Below are 19693 nucleotides of genomic sequence, written 5' to 3'. Positions count from 1 at the left end.
AATAAACGCTAGGAGTTGTCCTTCCTAAACATAGAACATCTAGATTTAAATATTCACCAAGTGTTTCAATGAACAGGCATGTGCAGTAGTATACATCATTTATTTTTACATCACGTGATTTACGTGCTAGTAATGGACATTGTACAAAAAGCTTTCTCCTCTCAAGAGTGCCTGTCACTTTTCTGACAATCTATTATCCAAATTGTTCTCGTCATCTTATAATTTTAATATAATGCGTCACAGTCAAACTTGAGATATCTACTGTATATATAAAACACTTTTAAAAAAGTAGACCGGCTTTCAAACTATTTGGTTTAATCATCTTAACATTTCACTCGGGTCACGATCACATTATTTTGCAATTGTTTTGTTTATCTCTGCTGTAAAAAACGATTGTTTTTGACACATTTTATATTTACAAGGAAAATGAAATTTCTGAGCAGATAATTAAGTCAATTACTCACCAATCACAAATGAGAACGGTCAACATTTAATGAAGTTTGTCTGAAATGAAGGCATCGTAAATGTGATGCCAAACGACCATCATTGTTAGCATACATGCTACCTTGATAAGCACATACACTTTTTTCCAAGTTGTCCATGCGACCGTGGTGTAGTCCATTCACAGCTTAAGGTTAGCGAACGTGTAAGTATCATAACCTTTCCAATGGAAAAATCCCATTGATTCTTTGTCGAGTGAACAAGATGCTAAGTTCTGGGGTTGGCCAACAAAAACTACTCACACCTGCAGCGTTCTGTCGATTGAGTCTATCGCCACCAGGGAAACACGGACTTTCTGGCCCACCGATGATGCGTTTTCACATCAACCAGCAAAAGGAAGCAAAAAAGGGTTGGGAGTGACGATAAAGATGGAGTAAAGATGGGGCATTAGTTAGGAGCATGACTGATATTATGGCGGGAAATCCTAAGAAGTGGCCAAGAAGTTTCTGTAGTGAATCCCCAGATAAAAAAAAAAAAGTGTAAATGTGGAGGAAGAATTTAAGTAAATAAAACAAACCGATCGATGCCGAGGACAGACACTCCTGGAGCCGGGGGAGATCCGGTAAGCTCACCTGCAGGCATGCATCATACGCAGCGCTGACAGTGTAACTCTCATTGCCAGAAGGGGGAGACAAAGCTTCACCACTCCAGCTTTAACAACACACATTTACAGGTATGGTGAGGATTGACAAAGCCTTAATTTAAGCAGTTTGATCACAACAAAAAAGCTCAACTTTGTGCAAATGTTATTTCCGACTGACAGATGTGAATCGTTAGCTCGAATGGGAGAACTTACAGTCCACTAGGGGGCCACTGGCTTGGCTAAGTTGGCCCTGACTCTGGCTTGGTCCACAGCATCTAACATGTTCTTACTGTCCATAGCCAGATTGTGTGCTGCAGCCAGCATCTGTTTCTTACACTCCTCCTTCAAAGTGGTGATGGAATTCTGCTGGGCCAGCCGCATTTTGCTGATCAGCTCCGCCATGTCGTTGTTCAGCAGCTTCTGGGTGCCCTCGATCTGTGGGGACGGTGAACAAACACAATAGATGGCACTGTTGGCCTTTTTCATGGAGGACATTTGGCCGTGTCACAGTTGGAAAAGCACAGGTGAAAATGATAAAAAATGACTGATTGCTGAATCCCAGTTTCGGGGTCCTGGTATTGAGCATGCTGGCTCACTGTCACAGCGTATTGGGACACTTGAATATAACAGAGCCGTCGTTAATGTCATTAACAACACCTGTGCTTTTCCTACGATGACAATTAAAGATGCCTGCTGCATAAAAGGCCTATGAACACACCTGTACAATATTTTGTGATGCAAATAAATAGGGCACTACCTTTGTGAAGCGTATGTACGTTTCCTACAATTCCTACAGGGATGTGTTAATTCAACTCAACTGCATTATACTGTCAACTGTTCTTGTTATTTTGTCCATACATTCTGCACATATATGGTCCTTTACGTACGTTGTTGTTTCAAGAAAGCAAGAAATTCGTAAAATGAAAAATATCTGAACTCTTGATGAATGAATAAACATGGCTTTGCTCAAACTGCTCTAATGTGAAAGCTATGGATTTGTGGGTGTCCTCAGGCCACAAAATGCTCATTTCCTCTTTGCTGCTTTGAGTTTGAAGAAGAGTGATGTCGCTTTTTGTTTCTTGGGAGAAAAAAAAAATCAATAAAGACAGGAAGGAGATGAGAAAAGATGGCAAACAGGCTGCAGAAAATATACTGTACCTCAGTCCTGACCGACTCGTGTAAGGTGGGCAGTATGTCATCCACACTGCGAATCAGATCTCGTAAAGCCATGCCAACAGACTGTGGGCAGAGATCAATGCAAGACATGAATCAGCTGGATGACCCAACAAGCTTGTTTTCCATTACAAGACATACACCTTCAGTTTGCTTCTAATGTAGCAACAAACGTGAAAACTGAAGTGAAAAACAGGGATGTGTCCCGGCGTACCTGGACAATGGTGATGTATTTCTCCGGTGGCACCTCTATGATGTCGTTCTTGAGTTGGACAACAACTTTGACCAGGTCCATGACGTATTGGTACACCTTGTCGTCTGAGCGGTCCAGCTCAGCTGTGGGCGCAGGCTTAGTCGGAGAGAATAATGTGTTTCAATGATACAAATTTTCATCCTGTTTCCTTACACAAAGGATCACTGGGCCCTATTTCAATGCATGGTGTCATCAATTTCCCTTCAACTGAAGGGTGATTTTACTTGAAATGACTCCATAAGTCATAATGAATTATCTTTCTCTAAAAATCAAAGCTAATACAATTAAATAGTCTTGTCAGTGGGCGAAAAAAGATTTAACAATATGTAAATTACCTGTGCTGTGAGCCTTGGGGGCTTCTCTGGAGGTGCTGCATGGCAGAAAGATGAGAGAAATGAAAGTCAGGAGGGTTTAGAGAGAGATGAAAGTGCCCAGAATGACTCAAAATGAAATGTAAATGTCTTCTAAGCACTTACAGTGTTCTGCGTCACCTTCAGGGGACTAAAGAGAATAGAAAAAGAAGAATCTCAGGAGGACTAGAAAATGTTTCAACACTACAAAACAATAAAATGTTTGACATTACAGTCATTTACTGGTGTGCTCACATATTAAAAAAAGGATTTCTGTATCTGCTGCCCTTCAATATAATTTAAATTCCTTCAATATTTTTAAACTATATTACAGTTCAAATGTCATGTGTGAATATGTAAATAAATAAAGTTAACACAGGCAGATATTGCCAAATATTGGTTTCTGTTAATGGCTTAAAATGCCCATTTAAAAGATAACGACGACGCAAATGTAACTCTGTAAATCAAATCATCAGAAATGGTAATTTATTGGTTTCTGTGCCAAGAGACAGAAATAGTTTCACTAAATGTAGTCGACACCTCGTGTTTAAACTAGGATGTGTAATGTACAAATTAATTTAAAGCAATTTATTAGAAATATGCACAAGCCATAATCTAGGACCACTTCAAAAAATGATCGGCGGGCCACAGTTGGCCCGCAGGCCATAGTTTTGCCACCCCAGCAATAGACATTAGTGCGCATGTAATGTGTATTTGAGGATAAAAAAAAAATATTTTAAGATATACTATTAATGCCTAGGCTGTTTTTGTCATCATTGCACTCCGCTTGAAATATCACGAAGACTACACAAGCTACATGTTGTGTGGCATCATGCTGACTGTTTGCTCACTAATGGGAAGAAGAATATGTTGCCAAAGAAAACAAACTGGGCCCAGAAATGCGAGACACATTGCCAGAAAGCATTTGGTAACAGTGACTCTAAAATCACAGTTTGCATCAGAGTACACCTACCGCTGGGCCGGCAGCGTCTTCTGGTCCCATGGGGTCCTGTAAAAGAACAGGCAGGTTCATTTTATACAATATGGTCATGAACCCGCTCTCTGGAACTGTTATCAGGGGAACATTCAATTTAAGCCTAACAGGGCGTCGAGAGCGGACAAGTGGGTTGGTGTTGTTTAACGATGCCTCGTTCCACGTAGCCTCCAGGGCCACGTTCAACAGAGTGGGGGGACACAGAGACACAGAGAGGGGGTTGACACAAGTTAATGATGCTCTGTTTCCCACCAGGAGTCTCTCCTCCTTCTCCAGCCACTTTTCATCCTCCATCATCTGCTCTTTTTGCCGGCGGAGAGTGCTCTGCATGTGCCGTCTCTCCTTCTGCCACCGGAGCGTGGCTTCCTCCCTGCTGTTTGCTTCCACTCGGAAAAACTCGCCCTCCTGTAGTCGGTGGAGGATAATGGATTAACAACACACAACGCCTTTTTTTGGGGTCTCTTAATAATGCGTTCATTATGAACTCCAGCTTCATCGACGTTAGAACACGTGACTTCTAATGTCGGAAAAGTGACACACAGGCAAGAGTCTTTCTTACCCCTATGCTGCGACGCCGAGGGGACCTGATGGCTGGCAACCCAATAGTGTGCATGGAGTCGACGGGGGACTGGTATTCAGATGGTCTGGCCAGGTCGGGTGAGCTGGCACACAGAGCCTCGTTCAGCTGCACAGACACACAAATCACTGAATATAGTTTAGAAGTCCGTCATCTTGGAGGTTACAGATCACCTGGGGTGCGCTACAGTACCTGAATGTGTAGACCAATACTGAGCGTGTTCCCGAACCGCCCTGGTTTCATTCTTGAAGGCTACAGTGAATTGTTCAAAATATGTGTAAAAAAAACAAGCACGAACATTTCAGGTGTAACATTTCATTTGAATAATGTGCAGTCCTTTTGTGAAATCAGTGGCTGAGATCCGTACCTTGGGAGGAGGTTCGTTGAAGTTGAACTTGGTGTCGAAGATTTTGGTGGAGCGCGCTCTGTCCCTCTCTCTCTCCACTTCCTGCTCCTCCTCCATCTTGTGGACATCACTGACAGATTTTGGACAACAAGTTACTTTATATGATGTCTTAAGAGAGGAACAAAAACATATCTAATGGGTTGTTTTATTGCAGGTAGGCGGATTGATTCAAATTAAAACAATTTTCATCTTTACAAAGGCTACGATATACCACAGAGTAACTGGAGCTTTTAAAAAAAATATTGAATAAAGACGTACCTGATCTTCACCACCAGCTCGGTGAAGCTGGGTCTCTCTCTGGGATCGTAGGACCAGCAGCGGGTCATGAGTGAGTAGAGGGCAGGAGGGCAGTTGTCTGGCTTGGGCAGCCTGATGCCCTGCTCAAGTTGGTTGATGACGTCTCTGTTCTCGAGCCAGAAGAACGGCTGCTGTCCACAACTCATTATCTCCCACATACATACAGCTACGGAGCAGCGCAAACACAGAGAAACAGAAGGTTCTTAGACACACGCTTACCGGGACGCATTGTTCAGAGGGGAACGAAAGAGAGCAGCATGATGTCACGAGGGCCAACGGCGAGGCAAGGAACAGCTTTTTTACCACGAATACTATATTAAGAAAGCTCAATTTAATTGTGATGGTGAATAAACAGAGGACCACACACAGACTATATTAACCTTTTTATTATAAGACCATATTATTACATGCATATTGTTATTAACCATACAGAATTATATAATAACCTTTTTCTTCAAACAGCATTGTGCTGAATCAAAGATAATCCACAGAATGAATCACTCTTAAGTGCATGACACTTATTTAATAAAATAAACTTGTTCAATAAGACAATATCTGAGATCTACCTGACTGTGTGGCATTTAATCTATGTGTACTTCCAGGTTGAAAAGCAATATATTCAGATTGCCACTTTGTTTATGGCGGTTCACTTTTTCTATGTCTTGAAAACATTGAACATACTTTGCTTTAGGGGAGGACATAAGGCAGTACTATTGCACCGGGCATATGAATAAAGAGTGTCATTCAGGTTCTTATGCCTTGTTTGCTTTTTACCGCTCTCAAGAAGAAGAGGGTGTTTGAACAAATCATCAAAGGTCAAAATATGCAGATTTTCTATTTTTGTGTCTGAAATCGAAATAATAGTAACAGACATGAGGAGCTAGATCTAAGATTATGATTGTGAACGGTTTCATTTAAATGTATAAATAGATATTGGTATGAAATGCACCAGATCACAGCGTGGCTATGAAGTGGACCACAAGATGGTGCTAATTTGGTTAAGACAGGTAGAGATGTAACTTTACAACTCAGTCGTGTAATTAGGAAACCCTGTACATGGTCTATATACAAATGTTTATAAAGTGGTTGTTCAGTCCATCATCCCTGTTTGCCTGCACGAGTCTCTGTATCAGTTCAAGTCATCTTTACCAGCTCATAAAACCAGCAGTGCCTTTTGAGTGAGGCTGGCTTCCTGAGCTGTTGTGTTTTATTTCGTTATTATTCAGATGTTTGGTGTCACAAGCTCACCAAACATCCAGACATCACTGGCGGTGGTGAAACGTCTGAAATTGATGGATTCTGGAGCCATCCACTTGATTGGCAACCGAGTAACAGACGCTGCAAAGAAATGGGAGACGTCGTTATTATGTGGTCAACATTTTCGAACAGGGACATAAAAAAAGTGCATTTTCCAAACGTGGCAACTACGTTATTTTCTGTTCCATCTTTACTCGTCTGTCTATTCTGGCAAGGATACAGTATATATGTGTTTTATGCAGTACAATTTAAACAATTAGGTGTCCAAGAATATAAAGTGCAACAGTCAAATCAGCTTCCTAAAAGCATCCCTTACCTTTGTAGTATTCTTCGTCCTCAATGTATCTCGACAGACCGAAGTCTCCGAGCTTCACGCAGTCTGGACTGGCGACTAAGATGTTCCGCACAGCAATGTCTCTGAGACAAAACACGAATAACACAGAAAGAAAAGTTCGGCTTTTTATGAACAGATGGAGATGAAACAAATGTAGATTATACAAGCAAAGTCTGTGGCCCCGCCCTCCTCTCTGGTTGACCTGAATTTGACAACTATGCTCTGCCGCCTCAATTGCAGCAGAAAGTAATACAAAAGGAATCTCTGCATTTTCCACCCAGAAAGTAATTTCCTTTGTCTGTGTGTCTCTTCACAGGGGATTGAATCCAGAGTGGCTGCTTTTGCTGCCTGAAACCTGATTGATAACATTCCGCAGAAACATGCTTTTCAGTCAACTTTCTGTGAAGGTGTGTCTTCGTGTAAAATATGTCAAGTTCCTTTCTCATCACCTTATATTTACATTTGGATGCTGTTTTAGCTTTTTCACGAACTATATCTATCGATGGGACCGCCAACTTGCCTTTTTTCCTCACCATCCCTGTGAATCAACACTGTGCCGCAAATAACAAGATGAGAACATGCTGTGACTCGGCATGATGGGCACAGAACATTACAGGTTGTGCCTCTTCTCCTACGACAGTAACAAAGGACCTCATTCATCACACGCTCCTGCCTGAGAAAATCACGCGAGTTTCAGCACAGACATTATCACTTCATACAAATTCAGTGTGGATTAGCTGGTCACCGTGAATTCGTAGTGTTGTCGAAGTGACAACTTTGTCAACATCATCGTTACTCTCTCAACATGAGGCCTTGGTTTTCTGCAGAAAGTTTTAGGGGACCCGGCTTTACATGCATATATTACAACATGGGTCCATCACTTTACAGAAGATTTGTCAGTTGATTTGACAAATTGGTCGTGATTATTATGTCACAAACAAAAAGACAACAGCCGTATATATCTCCACTTCCTGGATGACAATAAAAGGAGCCTCTCACCTGTGTACCATGTTGACCCCTTCGAGGTAGACGAGAGCCTTGCAGATCTGCAGGCTGTACAGCACCAGAGTTATATTTGTCATCGTATTCTGGTTCTCTGATAGGTAGTTCCCAAGCTGCAACGTCAACAGTTGAGGAAGTCAGGAATTCACTTATTCTGCACTCAAAGGCAGAGCATTTGTCACACTTCTTCTTCTTCTTCTTTCTGTCACGGTGAGATGCAGGAATCTGGCTGCGACGCTACGACTCGAGCCAGAACTGTCCAAGATGTCAGTTCAAGTTATACAGCACGACTGCATTCAAATTCAGATTGTCCCACTCACCTCTCCATGCTGATAAAGCTCCATGACTATCCACACAGGATCGTCCTCTATGATTCCGATCAGTTTGACGATGTGCTGATGATTGAGGTTCTTCATAATTACTGGCAAACACAAGAAAGTTCACAAAGTAATTGTCAGAGCTATTGTTATCACATTTAAATCCGTATAATCGACCATTTTCTTTCTGATTACCTGCTTCACTCATGAACTTCTCCATCACATCAGGTGAACAGTCTTTGCAGGTCTTCACCGCCACATTAACCCTCTCGCCACTCTGTTAAAATCAACAACGGAAAAGGACATATGTGACAGTTAACTGGTATTCTTTGAGGTTTTGGACTTCTCAAGATCTTAATTTAGGTTTTAGATAATTGTGATAGGCAGTTTCAGCAGCAGCAGATTAACCGACAATTAAAATAATTGTTAGTTGCAGCGCTACTACAAATGTAATGCCAGTCAACGCGCAGTTAATGAGGTGTTATATTCTATAATTACATATTTTATGCAGCGATTGTGACTCCTGGTAACACAAATATTTTATTACTTTATATTTCTCCAAAAACTTCCCATCATTAATGGCTGTTGTTAGTTTATAGACAGTTATATAGTTGTTGTTTTTATCCTTTTATGCTGTTAGTTTTGATATCATTCAACTGGGGACATGCACTTACATCTTTTTTGTAAACTCCATCGTAGACTTCCCCAAAAAAACCCGCACCAAGGATCCGGCCCAGAACAATGTCACTCCGGTCGATCCCGTACTTAACAACTACAGAAAGAGATTTAAATGTATTGACGTTCAAAAGTCAGTTCACACACTCATCATGCTGCAAAAACATCAATACAAACTTTGAACGGACCTGATCTCGGCCTTTCATCGAGAATCTCACAATAGATATCCGACCCTGAAAACAATAAAAGAAAGGTCAATATGCATCTAACTTGTTCGCGTAAGATAATGATATAACGGAGGTGCTGTGTATTGCATTATACATAGAGCTTATGTGAAATTATGAAAACTGTCAGCTCACCCATACTGTGTCTGGCCGAGCTGGTGTCTCTTCTGCTCCAGAGAAAACACAGAATGAGAGAAAGCCCCGCTCGTAAATTTTCAACTTATTGCTCCTCAGAGCGCTGACAGAATGATTCAATAAAACAGCCTTTCTCATCAATAACTCTTCACTTTTCACTTCTTATTACAACCAAAAGGAATTACTACAGCTTGAACTCTGCAGCTACACTGAGGCCGAGAGACGGCACAAATCATCCAAAGGTTTAAAACAGCCAACATCCACTCACTCTGTGGGAATCTCAGGTAGGGCACTCTGCACATTGGCATCTAGGGCAGAAATTAGTCATGATAATTCAATTAACTTTATACAATACAATACAAGTTTTTCAGAACGCTTCTAAGGCATCCAACGATGCTCCATAGTTTCAAACAACATATGTGTTGCTTCAACCACGGTGATGCTGCAACAGGGGAAGTGTCTGAGTCGTACGCACCTTTGTTCGGTCGGTAGATAACAGTTTCATCCGTGTCATTTTCCAAGCGGCAGTAGCCATCAATAAGGTCCATCATGTTCTCTGCCATAGGGACTGTGGCCACATTGATCGACAGCCGCTATCAGAAACAAGACAGAAGGGCAACGCAAGCACGGGTCAAATATCCTGTGCAGACACTTTCAAGAGTAAATGTATTTAATTAGTATTAGTATTAGCTGTTCTGTATCGTAACACTGTACAAAGTAATACTATATGAGTAGATAGTGTTGTGGTACTCACTTGTCTGGCCCCCTCTATGTTGAGGTCTAAGAGAGCCTTCCCATCGCTCTGAGATAAGCATTGTATTTTCTTGATCTGTTTGAAGTCGGCTAGAAAAACCGGCTGAGGCACGAAAGAGAGGAATGCAATAAGTTAAATTATGGTGGGACTGATTCAATTTTACAAGCTGTGTTAGATACACTGTAGTGGCGTGGCGTCCACTGACGGCAAGAGACAAGTTTCTTTTGTCTAGACTTGAAAAATCCAGCAGGAATAAATTCATACTACGACCACTAATTCATTTATACAACTTTCAGAGCAGCCAGTTAGCAACCAGCGTGTCGACTTCGGGAGTTCATTCGTGAGCTTGAGAGGTGCTGGTAAGTGGATTTAGTTTCCTTTGGACAGAGCCAGGCTTGCCGTTTCCCCCCCGTTTCCTAATTAGCGCATGAATTCTTGAGTTATGGCCCAAAAGACTGTTGTGTGAGGTTTTTGCAACCTTTGATCGAATCAGTTCATGCTGGAGTGCAAGAGGACGGTCGTGCCAAATTTGAAGGAATTCTATCAAGCCGCCCCTGAGACAATGCAATCACGAGAATGGACCGGACGGACGGACAGACAACCCGAAAAACATAATGCCTCCGGGCCACGACTGTCGCCGACGTGGAGCAGAGAAAATGCTGCTGCTAAGCTCGATAGATTTGATATACAACACAAACCAATGTAATATATGATATACCGACATCTTCACGGTGCTTACCGCTGAATTCTTCTGCGTGCGTTGGCGAATCCCCCTCCCACCGATGACCAGCTCCACTGCTAGACTCCAACCTTGCTGTTGACAAGTGAGCGTGGTTAAATGTTTGTGATATTAATCTGAACAACAGCAGATTAGGATATCACCAAGACTACCACAGGATGCAGGGGGCTACTCACCACTAGTTCACATGGGAAAACCTCTTCATCGTAGCTGCTGACCTCTTTGAGGGTCTCAAAAAACTTGTTCATGCAGTCGTCCTCCTTGAGTGTTGAGTACTGTTGAAACGTTTGCTGGATCAACTTCCGTAGGTGCCTTGACTGGATCACAAGCAGGGAAATTTAAAAAAAATATTCTTGTATGTAGACTCTGATAAAGGTGCGATTGAGCACCCAGTAATAAATACAGAAAATACATTTGTGGTTTCGTAGTAAGGATAGTTCACCTTCATGCTGTTAATCAGCTGTTGAGGAAAGAAGAGGTCCAGGCCCACCTCTTTTCTTCATTTGTAAAGGAGAATTCAGGAAAACAGTAAGAATAAAAATTTGAAAATATATATATTGCTACCAGATTAATATAGCATGTTCAATGTCCTCTTTGAATAAAACAAAAAAAAATGGTAGTCAAGCTGCTACAAGGTGTGTGCAACATTATCCAGTGGGGCTTTAAAGGAGTTTCTTGAATTCAAGGCTCACTGTCAATCCGTGCAGAGTAATAAGTGAAGTTATGAAATGAATAAAACGTACTCTAGCAGCTCAAAGTTGGACTTCTTCTCCAGACCTTTTGCATTCATGTCTTTGTAGAACCTCCTGAAACAAGAAAACATATCTCAGCCGCTAATACATTCTACACAACCAAATGTTCATCATCCGAAACTACAAGTTACTTTATGACCATAATCTGGACATCATCGATTATTAACCCAAAATCACGAACATGAAACTCAACACAGTACATGCTGTGTAACACATGGACAAGTTGTCAAATAAAACTTTAACCAACGCCATCAAATCGGTGTTATCACCGCATTTAATAAAACAGACGTTTTGAGAGCAAAAGAATGAGAAAACCTCCGTGACTCACCTGATCTCCAAACAACCGAGCTGCAGCGCCATCCCATCACTGACCTTAGAGGCATGATACTGCATGTAATCACTCCGCACCTGGAGCAAAATCAAAGAGATTTATATTGACAACACTGGCCAACAGCATGTATTTCATATTCTACTTAATGCTGAAAGGTGGTGATGACAGACTGCTTTCCTGTGAACTGATAACCTTCTTTAGTTTGATACAATATATCTGTGTATACCTTCATCAACACAAAAGCAGTGAAGGAAAGCGTCATTACAATGCTTATTGACACCACGTAACAAATAAAACACACTGAAGCTTGTTACCTGTTGGTAAAAAAACACCAACGTAGATCTGTCATCTTTGAATTTTTCCAAGAAATTGACGGGAACGTATCGGATACGAAGGTCATACCTGCATTGGGAAAAAGAAAACAAGCGTGTGCAAGTTTATCAAAAGCCAAACTTTGAAATCAAAACACTGCACAACAGATAACGTCCCGGTAATCGATCTGTACCTCCACTCAGCTTCCACGTGATTGCTCTCGTAGCGTTGCTCCACCTCCCCAACAGTCATATCTGGATGCAGCCAGTGAAGTTCTTCCGACTTCAGGTGCTTCAGCAGGAGACCGTAGCATCCTGCGTGTTCGATGTTCGGCCCCAATCGACCACAGATCAGAATCGACCGAATGATAGCCTGAAGGAGACCGAAAGAGGATATCTTTTAAATATCATGAATTTCGAGTGATCCTTTCTTTTTATTGCACTATGTGGTTGATACTTTCTTTATCATTTATGCAAGGGCGAACAAATTAGCTGTAAAAGTAAAAAAAATGTGATGTTTGCCTGTTGTTGTACATGGAAAGAAGATACGATTATTTGCACACTGATAAAGGAAGGGCCAATCAAAACAGGTGTCTGGCTCAAATACAAAACACCACCTCCTATCTTATTTGTAATCTAAAGCATCTCAGATAAACACCATTCCCATCTTCATCACAGTCTTCGGACACGTTACCTCCCTTCCCCATGTTTTTTTTTGGGATTACTCTCACCCTAATTTGCCAGGAGCTGTCACATTTAACCAGCTTGAAGTTCTTGCCCACGTTGTTGTTGGTGCAGAAGCACACTTTGAGGATCTTGACTGGCCCTCCGTCTCCAGTGGATTGCGATTCGGAGCTGCTTGTGACGCTTTGTCTCGGACTGGCCACCTTCCAGGACAGGGTGTCACCGGACATCACCTCATACATTCTCACGAGTGGGTCGGCACCATCATATCATCAACCTTTAGACGAAGGAAAGAAAAGTTCAATTCAGATTTTAAATGAGTCGTGAAGCGTTAGGGGTCCTTAAACTGGTTGCAATCTTCAACCCTGAAGTAGACAAATTAGAAACAAGGAAGAGTCAAATCTGTTTCACATAATAAGGTGCTGTTTTTCTCTTTGACAAAAAGAGTACACCTTGTTCTGTGACTTGTTTCATCATAGTACTACTATGCTACCATTCACATTCATGCTGTGATCTTGTGCCATGTGGTGTCCATGACTCACATCATTTGATTCTGAGATCTGCTGATTACATTCCTTCCCGACTGTGATTGCAAGTGAGGGCTTGAGTGATTCATGTAGGAAAAAATGGTGACAGTGTGGAGCCTTGTATACCGTTCATCCACAAAGAAAACTCCAAAAATGAATATGCAGTGTTTAAAGTTAAAACCACCCGTTTACAGACTGACAAGGACGGTGTCGTAAAGCGAAACGACGCCTAAATCTGTCCGAAACCAAACAGCATGATGACTAACCGACTCGTGGAGTAACTTCTTAGCTGTGGGCCGTTATGCAACCTGTGTTGATTTGTCCTACTCGCAAGAGTCTGAGGTGGAAAAACATCTCAGTGTTGCAGGGAAGTAGCTCGTCTGCCCTTCTTGAAGGAATCATTTGACATTTTGAGAAGAATTGAACATCATATCTGTCTGTTTAATGTTAAGCTAGAGCGTATAGACTGGAAACAGCCAGCTCTGCCTAAAAGGTAACAATAGAGTGCTGCGGGCTTTATGCATTTTTTTCTCGGCTAAACCCAGAAATTGGCTTCGCATTGGTTCCCCTCCGCAAAAAGCCAATGGGATTTTGTGTTATTGCAGAAAATAAGCACTACTTACACGTGTTGTTCAGCATAACCTTCACAAATGAAAACCACTTTTGTGATTTTACAAGCGTAAATGCAAAGTAAAACGTTTGTCGTATGACTTCGCGTTACCACCACTTTGCCATTGAAAGAAACCAACATTGAAAACACAACAACATTGACTTTGAGACACCGGAAGCGGAAGGTTTTAGGACTCATTCCTCATATTTATCTGCCTACTCCCTCTAAAGCTCAAAATCGAATAAGCTGTATCTTTGTTTGTTTAATACGTACAAAGGGGGGTTTCTCTGGGCCGAGCGCAGTGACTTCCTGCTTCACACTCCGGCTTGTTTGCTATAAAGGGACTGCTAGGTGGATTTATTTAGTTCCCTTTGGACATAGCCAGGCTATAGCTGTTTCCCCTTGTTTCCAGTCTTTGTGCTAAGCTATGCTAACAGGCTGCTAGCTCCAGCTACATATTTACCCGACAGGCAGAATTGAGAGTAGTATCAAATCTTCTTATCGAACTCTGAGATTAGATGAGCATTTTTCCAAAATGTCCAAAAAATTTCTTTGAGACATGAATACCTCAAAAAAAATGCCCCCCAGCCAGAGATCCTTCTCGGACCTCTTAGCTTTAAACAAACATGATGACGGACGCATACTACACATCATAAAAACCTGAGCACACAGACGCAATCACAACTACACACCTGGAAATGGTCAACTAATACTGATGAACGCCTGCACACACTTTGACTGAACTTCAGCTTACATGTAGCAAAGAGAAGGGCAGCAACCAACTGATGCATCAAATAAAGAAATCAGGGAGATACATCCAGAGCTGCTCCCACCTTAAGCCCCCAAAACATGAGTCTCTCCATCATCACACTAATATTCTGCCCTGTCAATCAAACATCTGATGGCATGTTGACTCAGCAAACAGAGTGAGAGCAGATCAGTGACCCACCTCACAATAGCGTCCGTCAAAAAAGCGCCATAACGTGTTTTCTCATAAATGGAGAGCTCCGTGCTGTCAGTCTGCTGCGAGGCGGAGCTGAGCTGTGTTAGTTCCCCGCTGTTGGACGAGGTTGTGTTTTGTTAGCCTGAGGCCATGAATTCCACCAGCAGCGCTGTGTGTGTGTGTGTGTGTGTGTGTGTGTGTGTGTGTGTGTGTGTGTGTGTGTGTGTGTGTGTGTGTGTGTGTGTGTGTGTGTGTGTGTGTGTGCGATTGGTGAGAAAGGGAAAGAGGGAGAAGATGAAGCGTGCAGCGTGGCCGGCATGTTGCACCATCACCTGGGTGTGGGAGGCCTGACAAGGGGGGATGGAGGAGGGGTAAGTTTAGGATTCATTCTCGGGGGGGGAAAAACATCCATCCATGGATTTGAAGTACGTGGCGCTGTGGATGTACAAATACATTCCTTGGCTCACGTGAAAGAAACAGTGAGTCAGCCTAGTGACAGATATACATCGCAGGTTGCTACAAATGTTCAGACAGAATTGCTATCAAATGCTCTTTAATCAGATATTAATGGATTTAAATCATCATTTTGTTAATATTTTACTGTTTTATCCCAAGCGCTTGTACATTTGCTTGTATTTTAAGATATTTGGCTTATTTTGCAAAAAATAAAAGAAGGTTTTTGTATTTCGTAAAGTAAGATCACGAAAAAGGCGAATGTTGAAATGATGCCAAGCACCGGGCTCTTCTGTTCTTAATGCGATCACTGGATTTCATCTTGTGTGAAATCATCACTGAGCTCACTCAGGTATCGGAAGTCATGATAATATTTTTGGACAATAGTCTACAAGGACAGTCTCGTCAACAACAAAGGCCCCGAACTAAAATCCCCGATGGCCAGGAAGTCCTTTGTCCTGTGAGTGTCTTTTAACAGCTCTCTAGTTTTTCCAGCTTTCCAGCCACACGGTTGTGTTGTTCTCTCTCTCTCTCTCTCTCTCTCTCTCTCTCTCTCTCTCTCTCTCTCTCTCTCTCTCTCTCTGTCTCTGTCTCTCACTCTCACTCTCTCTACACTATTTTCCTAATTGTTTTAAAGACTTTATTACTTTAAATTAGTCCAACAGAGAACAATGACAAGCTGACTTGTCAATTGCATTCAGTTTGCATCTTGTTCACAATTTTACACAAAATCAAAAGGGATCTGAACTGAAAGATTGCTTGTTTATGAGTACTGTAGGCAGATATTGTTATTGAATTCTTTTTATATCCAATAATTCAGTGTGGGTTGGGCCTGTATAGTTCCTACACAGGATCATTTGAGTGTCTCTATAAGTAAATAATGGAAGACACACTGCCTTCACCAGAATCTGTCATGACTTGCTCACCTGACTGAATTAATCTCCATTCCATCAAGAAGTGTTATCAGATAGTACTTGTGGGCATTCTAAGAAAACTGTCAGTGGCAAATGCTCAGAAATCACATTCAATCACATTCCACCCATGCTACCTACGGTTTGTTTGTTTTTGTATCAGACCGTATTTTCTTTTCCAAAAGGTAATTTGAGAAAAGGGGAAAGAAAGACAGGGTGTTTTTGAGAGAAGAAACTGACGCTTGCATAACCGTTACACACATCGACAAAGCCCTGAATTAAACAGTGTGAACGGATGAAGACAGAGTGAGAGCAGCAGGTAGAGTGAAGCCTGGTTTCCTGGTACAGGCGCTTGTCAACACAGGCAGACAGGCCTGCACTCTGAACAGTGCTGTGCTGAGGGTCTGCTCACTGCACCGTCATGACCCCAGGCACTGGAATGTGGCTGGCTGCTTCTTCACCTGCACAGACTTGCTTTGATAAGGAACATGAAGCTCTCTCGCTCTCCCTCCCTCTCCCTCTCTCTCTCTCTCTCTCTCTATGGGAGAAAATGGCAGCTAGTTCTTCACATTAAGCCATTGTAATCAATACCATTGCCTTGAACAAAATGCAATTATACAAGCTTCAAAGGCAGGTTTGACATATTACATGGTCCCCCCAAAGATAAAAAGAAAAAATATGTTGACAGCCACAAGCAACCTGAAGGTTTAGGGTCATGGAAAGGTATGAATGCAGGTCTATATGTTTATTTCGTTAACCTCTATGAATGTGGGCACATAGCACTGTTAGTTGTAATACCGCTCCACGGCAGATGTTGTAAATCCCTCCGCTGGAATAAAACTACGCGTCTATTCGTGGTGCGTCTTACCTGGTTGTGGTTTGATTCCTCGAAGAATAAAAGCCTGACAGAAGGTGTTATTCCTCGCGGACAGTCCGGGCCTGACAGCTTGACTCTCACACTGAGCAGGTGGCCACTCCCTCACCTATGCAAGTCTCCCGTGAGGTGGGCCCACTTCCTTATTTCATGGACCTTATAAACTGGGAATATGGCGGCTGACTGCCTCGGACCTTCCCCTGCAAAAAAAAAAATGATAAAAAATGATGTTTTATGGCACTTTTTGTGAGTGTCATAAAAAAGTTTTGGACTGGGGAATTTCCAAACCTTGCTTGTCGCAAAAATACGTCGTGTAACTAAGTTTTTAGTCAGAAAGAACTTTAATAAACACAATAATTACTTTACATGCTCATTTAAACCTGCCTTGAAAGAATACGACACTGTGTGTGCATTTCATTTGAAATGTGGTCGTTCATTTATAGCTTACCTTCGACAATGTTGTCCCTATTTTCTGGCGTCTTCACTTCACTGTTTTCGGTGTTATAACGATGTAATTACACGACCTGAACAGCAGATGGCGCTACAAGCTAAACAAAAAGGAAAGGACTTGTAATCCGACTGTAAAAGCCTTACTTGCCTTTATACTTCATAGGTAGATTCAGAAATAATTTAATGGATGGATTGGAAATAACAATAAATGTGTGTGTGTGTGTGTCACAAATATTTTCATAAAACTTTATTCAGGAAACAGAATGTACAGCAAGAATACAGGGTAAGACATAAGGTATCCAAAGCGAAAAGAAAGAAAATGAGGAAAGCTAAATAAAATTGACTGACTAAGTTCCAGATTGATACTAAACCTGGCGTTAATACTGCGAAGTTTTGTTTTTGTTGTGGGAATATTCTTGTATGAATACAAGCCATTCGAGGCTGTACTTTGAAATTTGGCAGGCAAGGCTCCCTTTTGTTTACGTTTCTAGCCTCATTGCAACAGAACCACCAGCTGTGATGTACAACTGAGTGTATGAAGACACAAGTATCCTAATGTTCAAATCCTTCACTGAAATAACAGTCACGATTTGATAGTTTAATCGTAATACATTACAAGTTGATGTCCTACATTTGTATCTTATTGAAGGGAGGGAAGTATCATTACCACAATGTCCTTTCTATCTATTATCATACACCATATTGTTGAATTGCATGTGTATGCAATGTGTAACCAGCAATTAAATGTTGTAGCTCATAGAGGTCGAGCTAATTTAACCATTTTATATATACTTTTGGGTAGTGTAACTTCAAATTCAGACGATTAATAAAGAATCAAACAACAATTTGCAAAGTAAAGATATAGGTGATTCTAGCTGTTAGCACTGTAAGCCTGCAAGCCGCCGTCTCAGCCGTTGCCATAATGAGAGCCGCTGAGAGGCAATGGAAATGCTTCCAATCTCGTGTAATGCACCTTTAACTGGTCGTATGATTTGGTTTGTGAGTGAAAGTAACTCTGCAGAGTAAGCAGTAACTACAGCTGTCAGAATTAAGAAAGCAGCATAAAATGGAAACACTTAAGAAAAGTACCAGTACTTAAAAAATGAGTAAGAGTAAATGTACTTTGTTACTTTTGACCAATGGTATAAACTGTCCCCAAAAAGTAACTTGTAAATGAAATGCGATATAGTAGTTAATAAACATGCAGGCTTCTCAACAGAATAGGAAGAAACATGTTCTTAAAAAAAGGGTCATCTTCATGTAAAATGCATTGATTTTTAGAGCGTCATCTTTAAGTCACTCAGTCATTCCTTTCCCTCCGTGAAGCATCCAGTACTATGTTTCTGTGCCCAGAGGAGTTTGGAATAGCTGTGTGGTGCAGTGACAGCTGTGAGGGAGTTCAAGTCTGGGTCAGAACAAGACCAAACAACACCCCATCCAGCACACCGGAGCAGTGTCAAGGGCAAGAATCCACAACAGGTGCCCGTCAAGCCCGGATTTGAATACATTCAGACAGTAGCAGGCGCAGGCTCAGCACTGGTAAGCTTCAGCAGATACAACAGTTTCCCTGTTCGCTGGGCTCTCTGTGATCATTAACACAAGACGTTTTGAGACTCCTCTTGCCCCGAAACTCCTAAATCCTCACCTTCAAACCCCCCTCCTCTTCTACTTGTGCCCTCGCTGGGTGCCACCACCCTGCATCGAGCTGTGCCAGCATTTAGAAACATAAATTCGGGGCACACGGCTGGTTTTGAGGCACGTAGAATGTCTCTTCTCCAGGGAGTGTGAGGTGTTGAGGGAGAAGTATCAGATATGTTATGGCAGCAAAGGAGCTAATAATATGATTCACTGTTATACCAGTTATCCTGTCATCGTCGTGGGTGTATAACGTGACGATTGAATGGAAAACATTCAAGCAATATCACACTGCACAGTTATGCTTTGTCTGATGTTTTGTTGATTCTATACCGAGGTCCTGAGAGGAACTTTAATTGTGTTATAGCTGGAATGACAGGTGAACAAAAACTCGACCATGAACAGAACATGCATGTTGAATTATCGTCGAGCAACAAGTGCAGCGGTGCAGGAAGTATAGTATCCTATACTGATGATGTAAGAGTATTTGTAAAACTCCTATAAACTAAATGTTAAGTAAAAGTTCATGAATTATCATTTATTTAAGTAGTTAAGCAGCATTTTTCCAGTGGTTGCAGTTCTGTTTCTGTCCACAAGAGGATTTATAACACAAGTGATCTGATGTTGCATAAAATGTGGTT

General features: G+C 41.7%; 1 protein-coding gene across 2 annotated transcripts; it reads right to left on the bottom strand.

Moving 5' to 3' along the window:
* Nucleotides 1–84: 84 nt before the first annotated feature.
* Nucleotides 85–17081, bottom strand: ptk2bb (protein tyrosine kinase 2 beta, b). Of its 2 annotated transcripts, XM_079290539.1 has the most exons (31): nucleotides 16962–17081; nucleotides 12697–12926; nucleotides 12160–12338; nucleotides 11969–12056; nucleotides 11652–11731; nucleotides 11315–11377; nucleotides 11014–11068; nucleotides 10748–10888; nucleotides 10572–10646; nucleotides 9833–9934; nucleotides 9554–9671; nucleotides 9347–9386; nucleotides 9079–9110; nucleotides 8908–8952; nucleotides 8719–8816; nucleotides 8240–8321; nucleotides 8048–8148; nucleotides 7725–7840; nucleotides 6708–6808; nucleotides 6383–6472; nucleotides 5096–5300; nucleotides 4799–4907; nucleotides 4624–4683; nucleotides 4414–4539; nucleotides 4107–4259; nucleotides 3834–3869; nucleotides 2987–3011; nucleotides 2846–2880; nucleotides 2472–2606; nucleotides 2243–2323; nucleotides 85–1519 (listed from the first exon to the last, which is right to left on the bottom strand). In XM_079290539.1, the coding sequence occupies exons 2-31, from the start codon at nucleotides 12889–12891 to the stop codon at nucleotides 1304–1306; spliced, it is 2982 nt and encodes a 993-aa protein (XP_079146665.1). In that variant the 5' UTR covers nucleotides 12892–12926; nucleotides 16962–17081; the 3' UTR covers nucleotides 85–1303. The 2 variants fall into 2 exon arrangements, with proteins under 2 accessions (XP_079146665.1, XP_079146664.1); XM_079290538.1 differs by having other exon boundaries at nucleotides 3834–4259.
* Between the last annotated feature and the right edge of the window lie 2612 nt (nucleotides 17082–19693).

Source organism: Melanostigma gelatinosum (assembly GCF_949748355.1).
Source record: "Melanostigma gelatinosum genome assembly, chromosome: 19".
In the NCBI taxonomy this organism is placed as follows: Eukaryota; Metazoa; Chordata; class Actinopteri; order Perciformes; family Zoarcidae; genus Melanostigma; species Melanostigma gelatinosum.
Note: the sequence above shows the minus strand (reverse complement) of the source record. Positions and strands in the feature narration are given on the sequence as shown.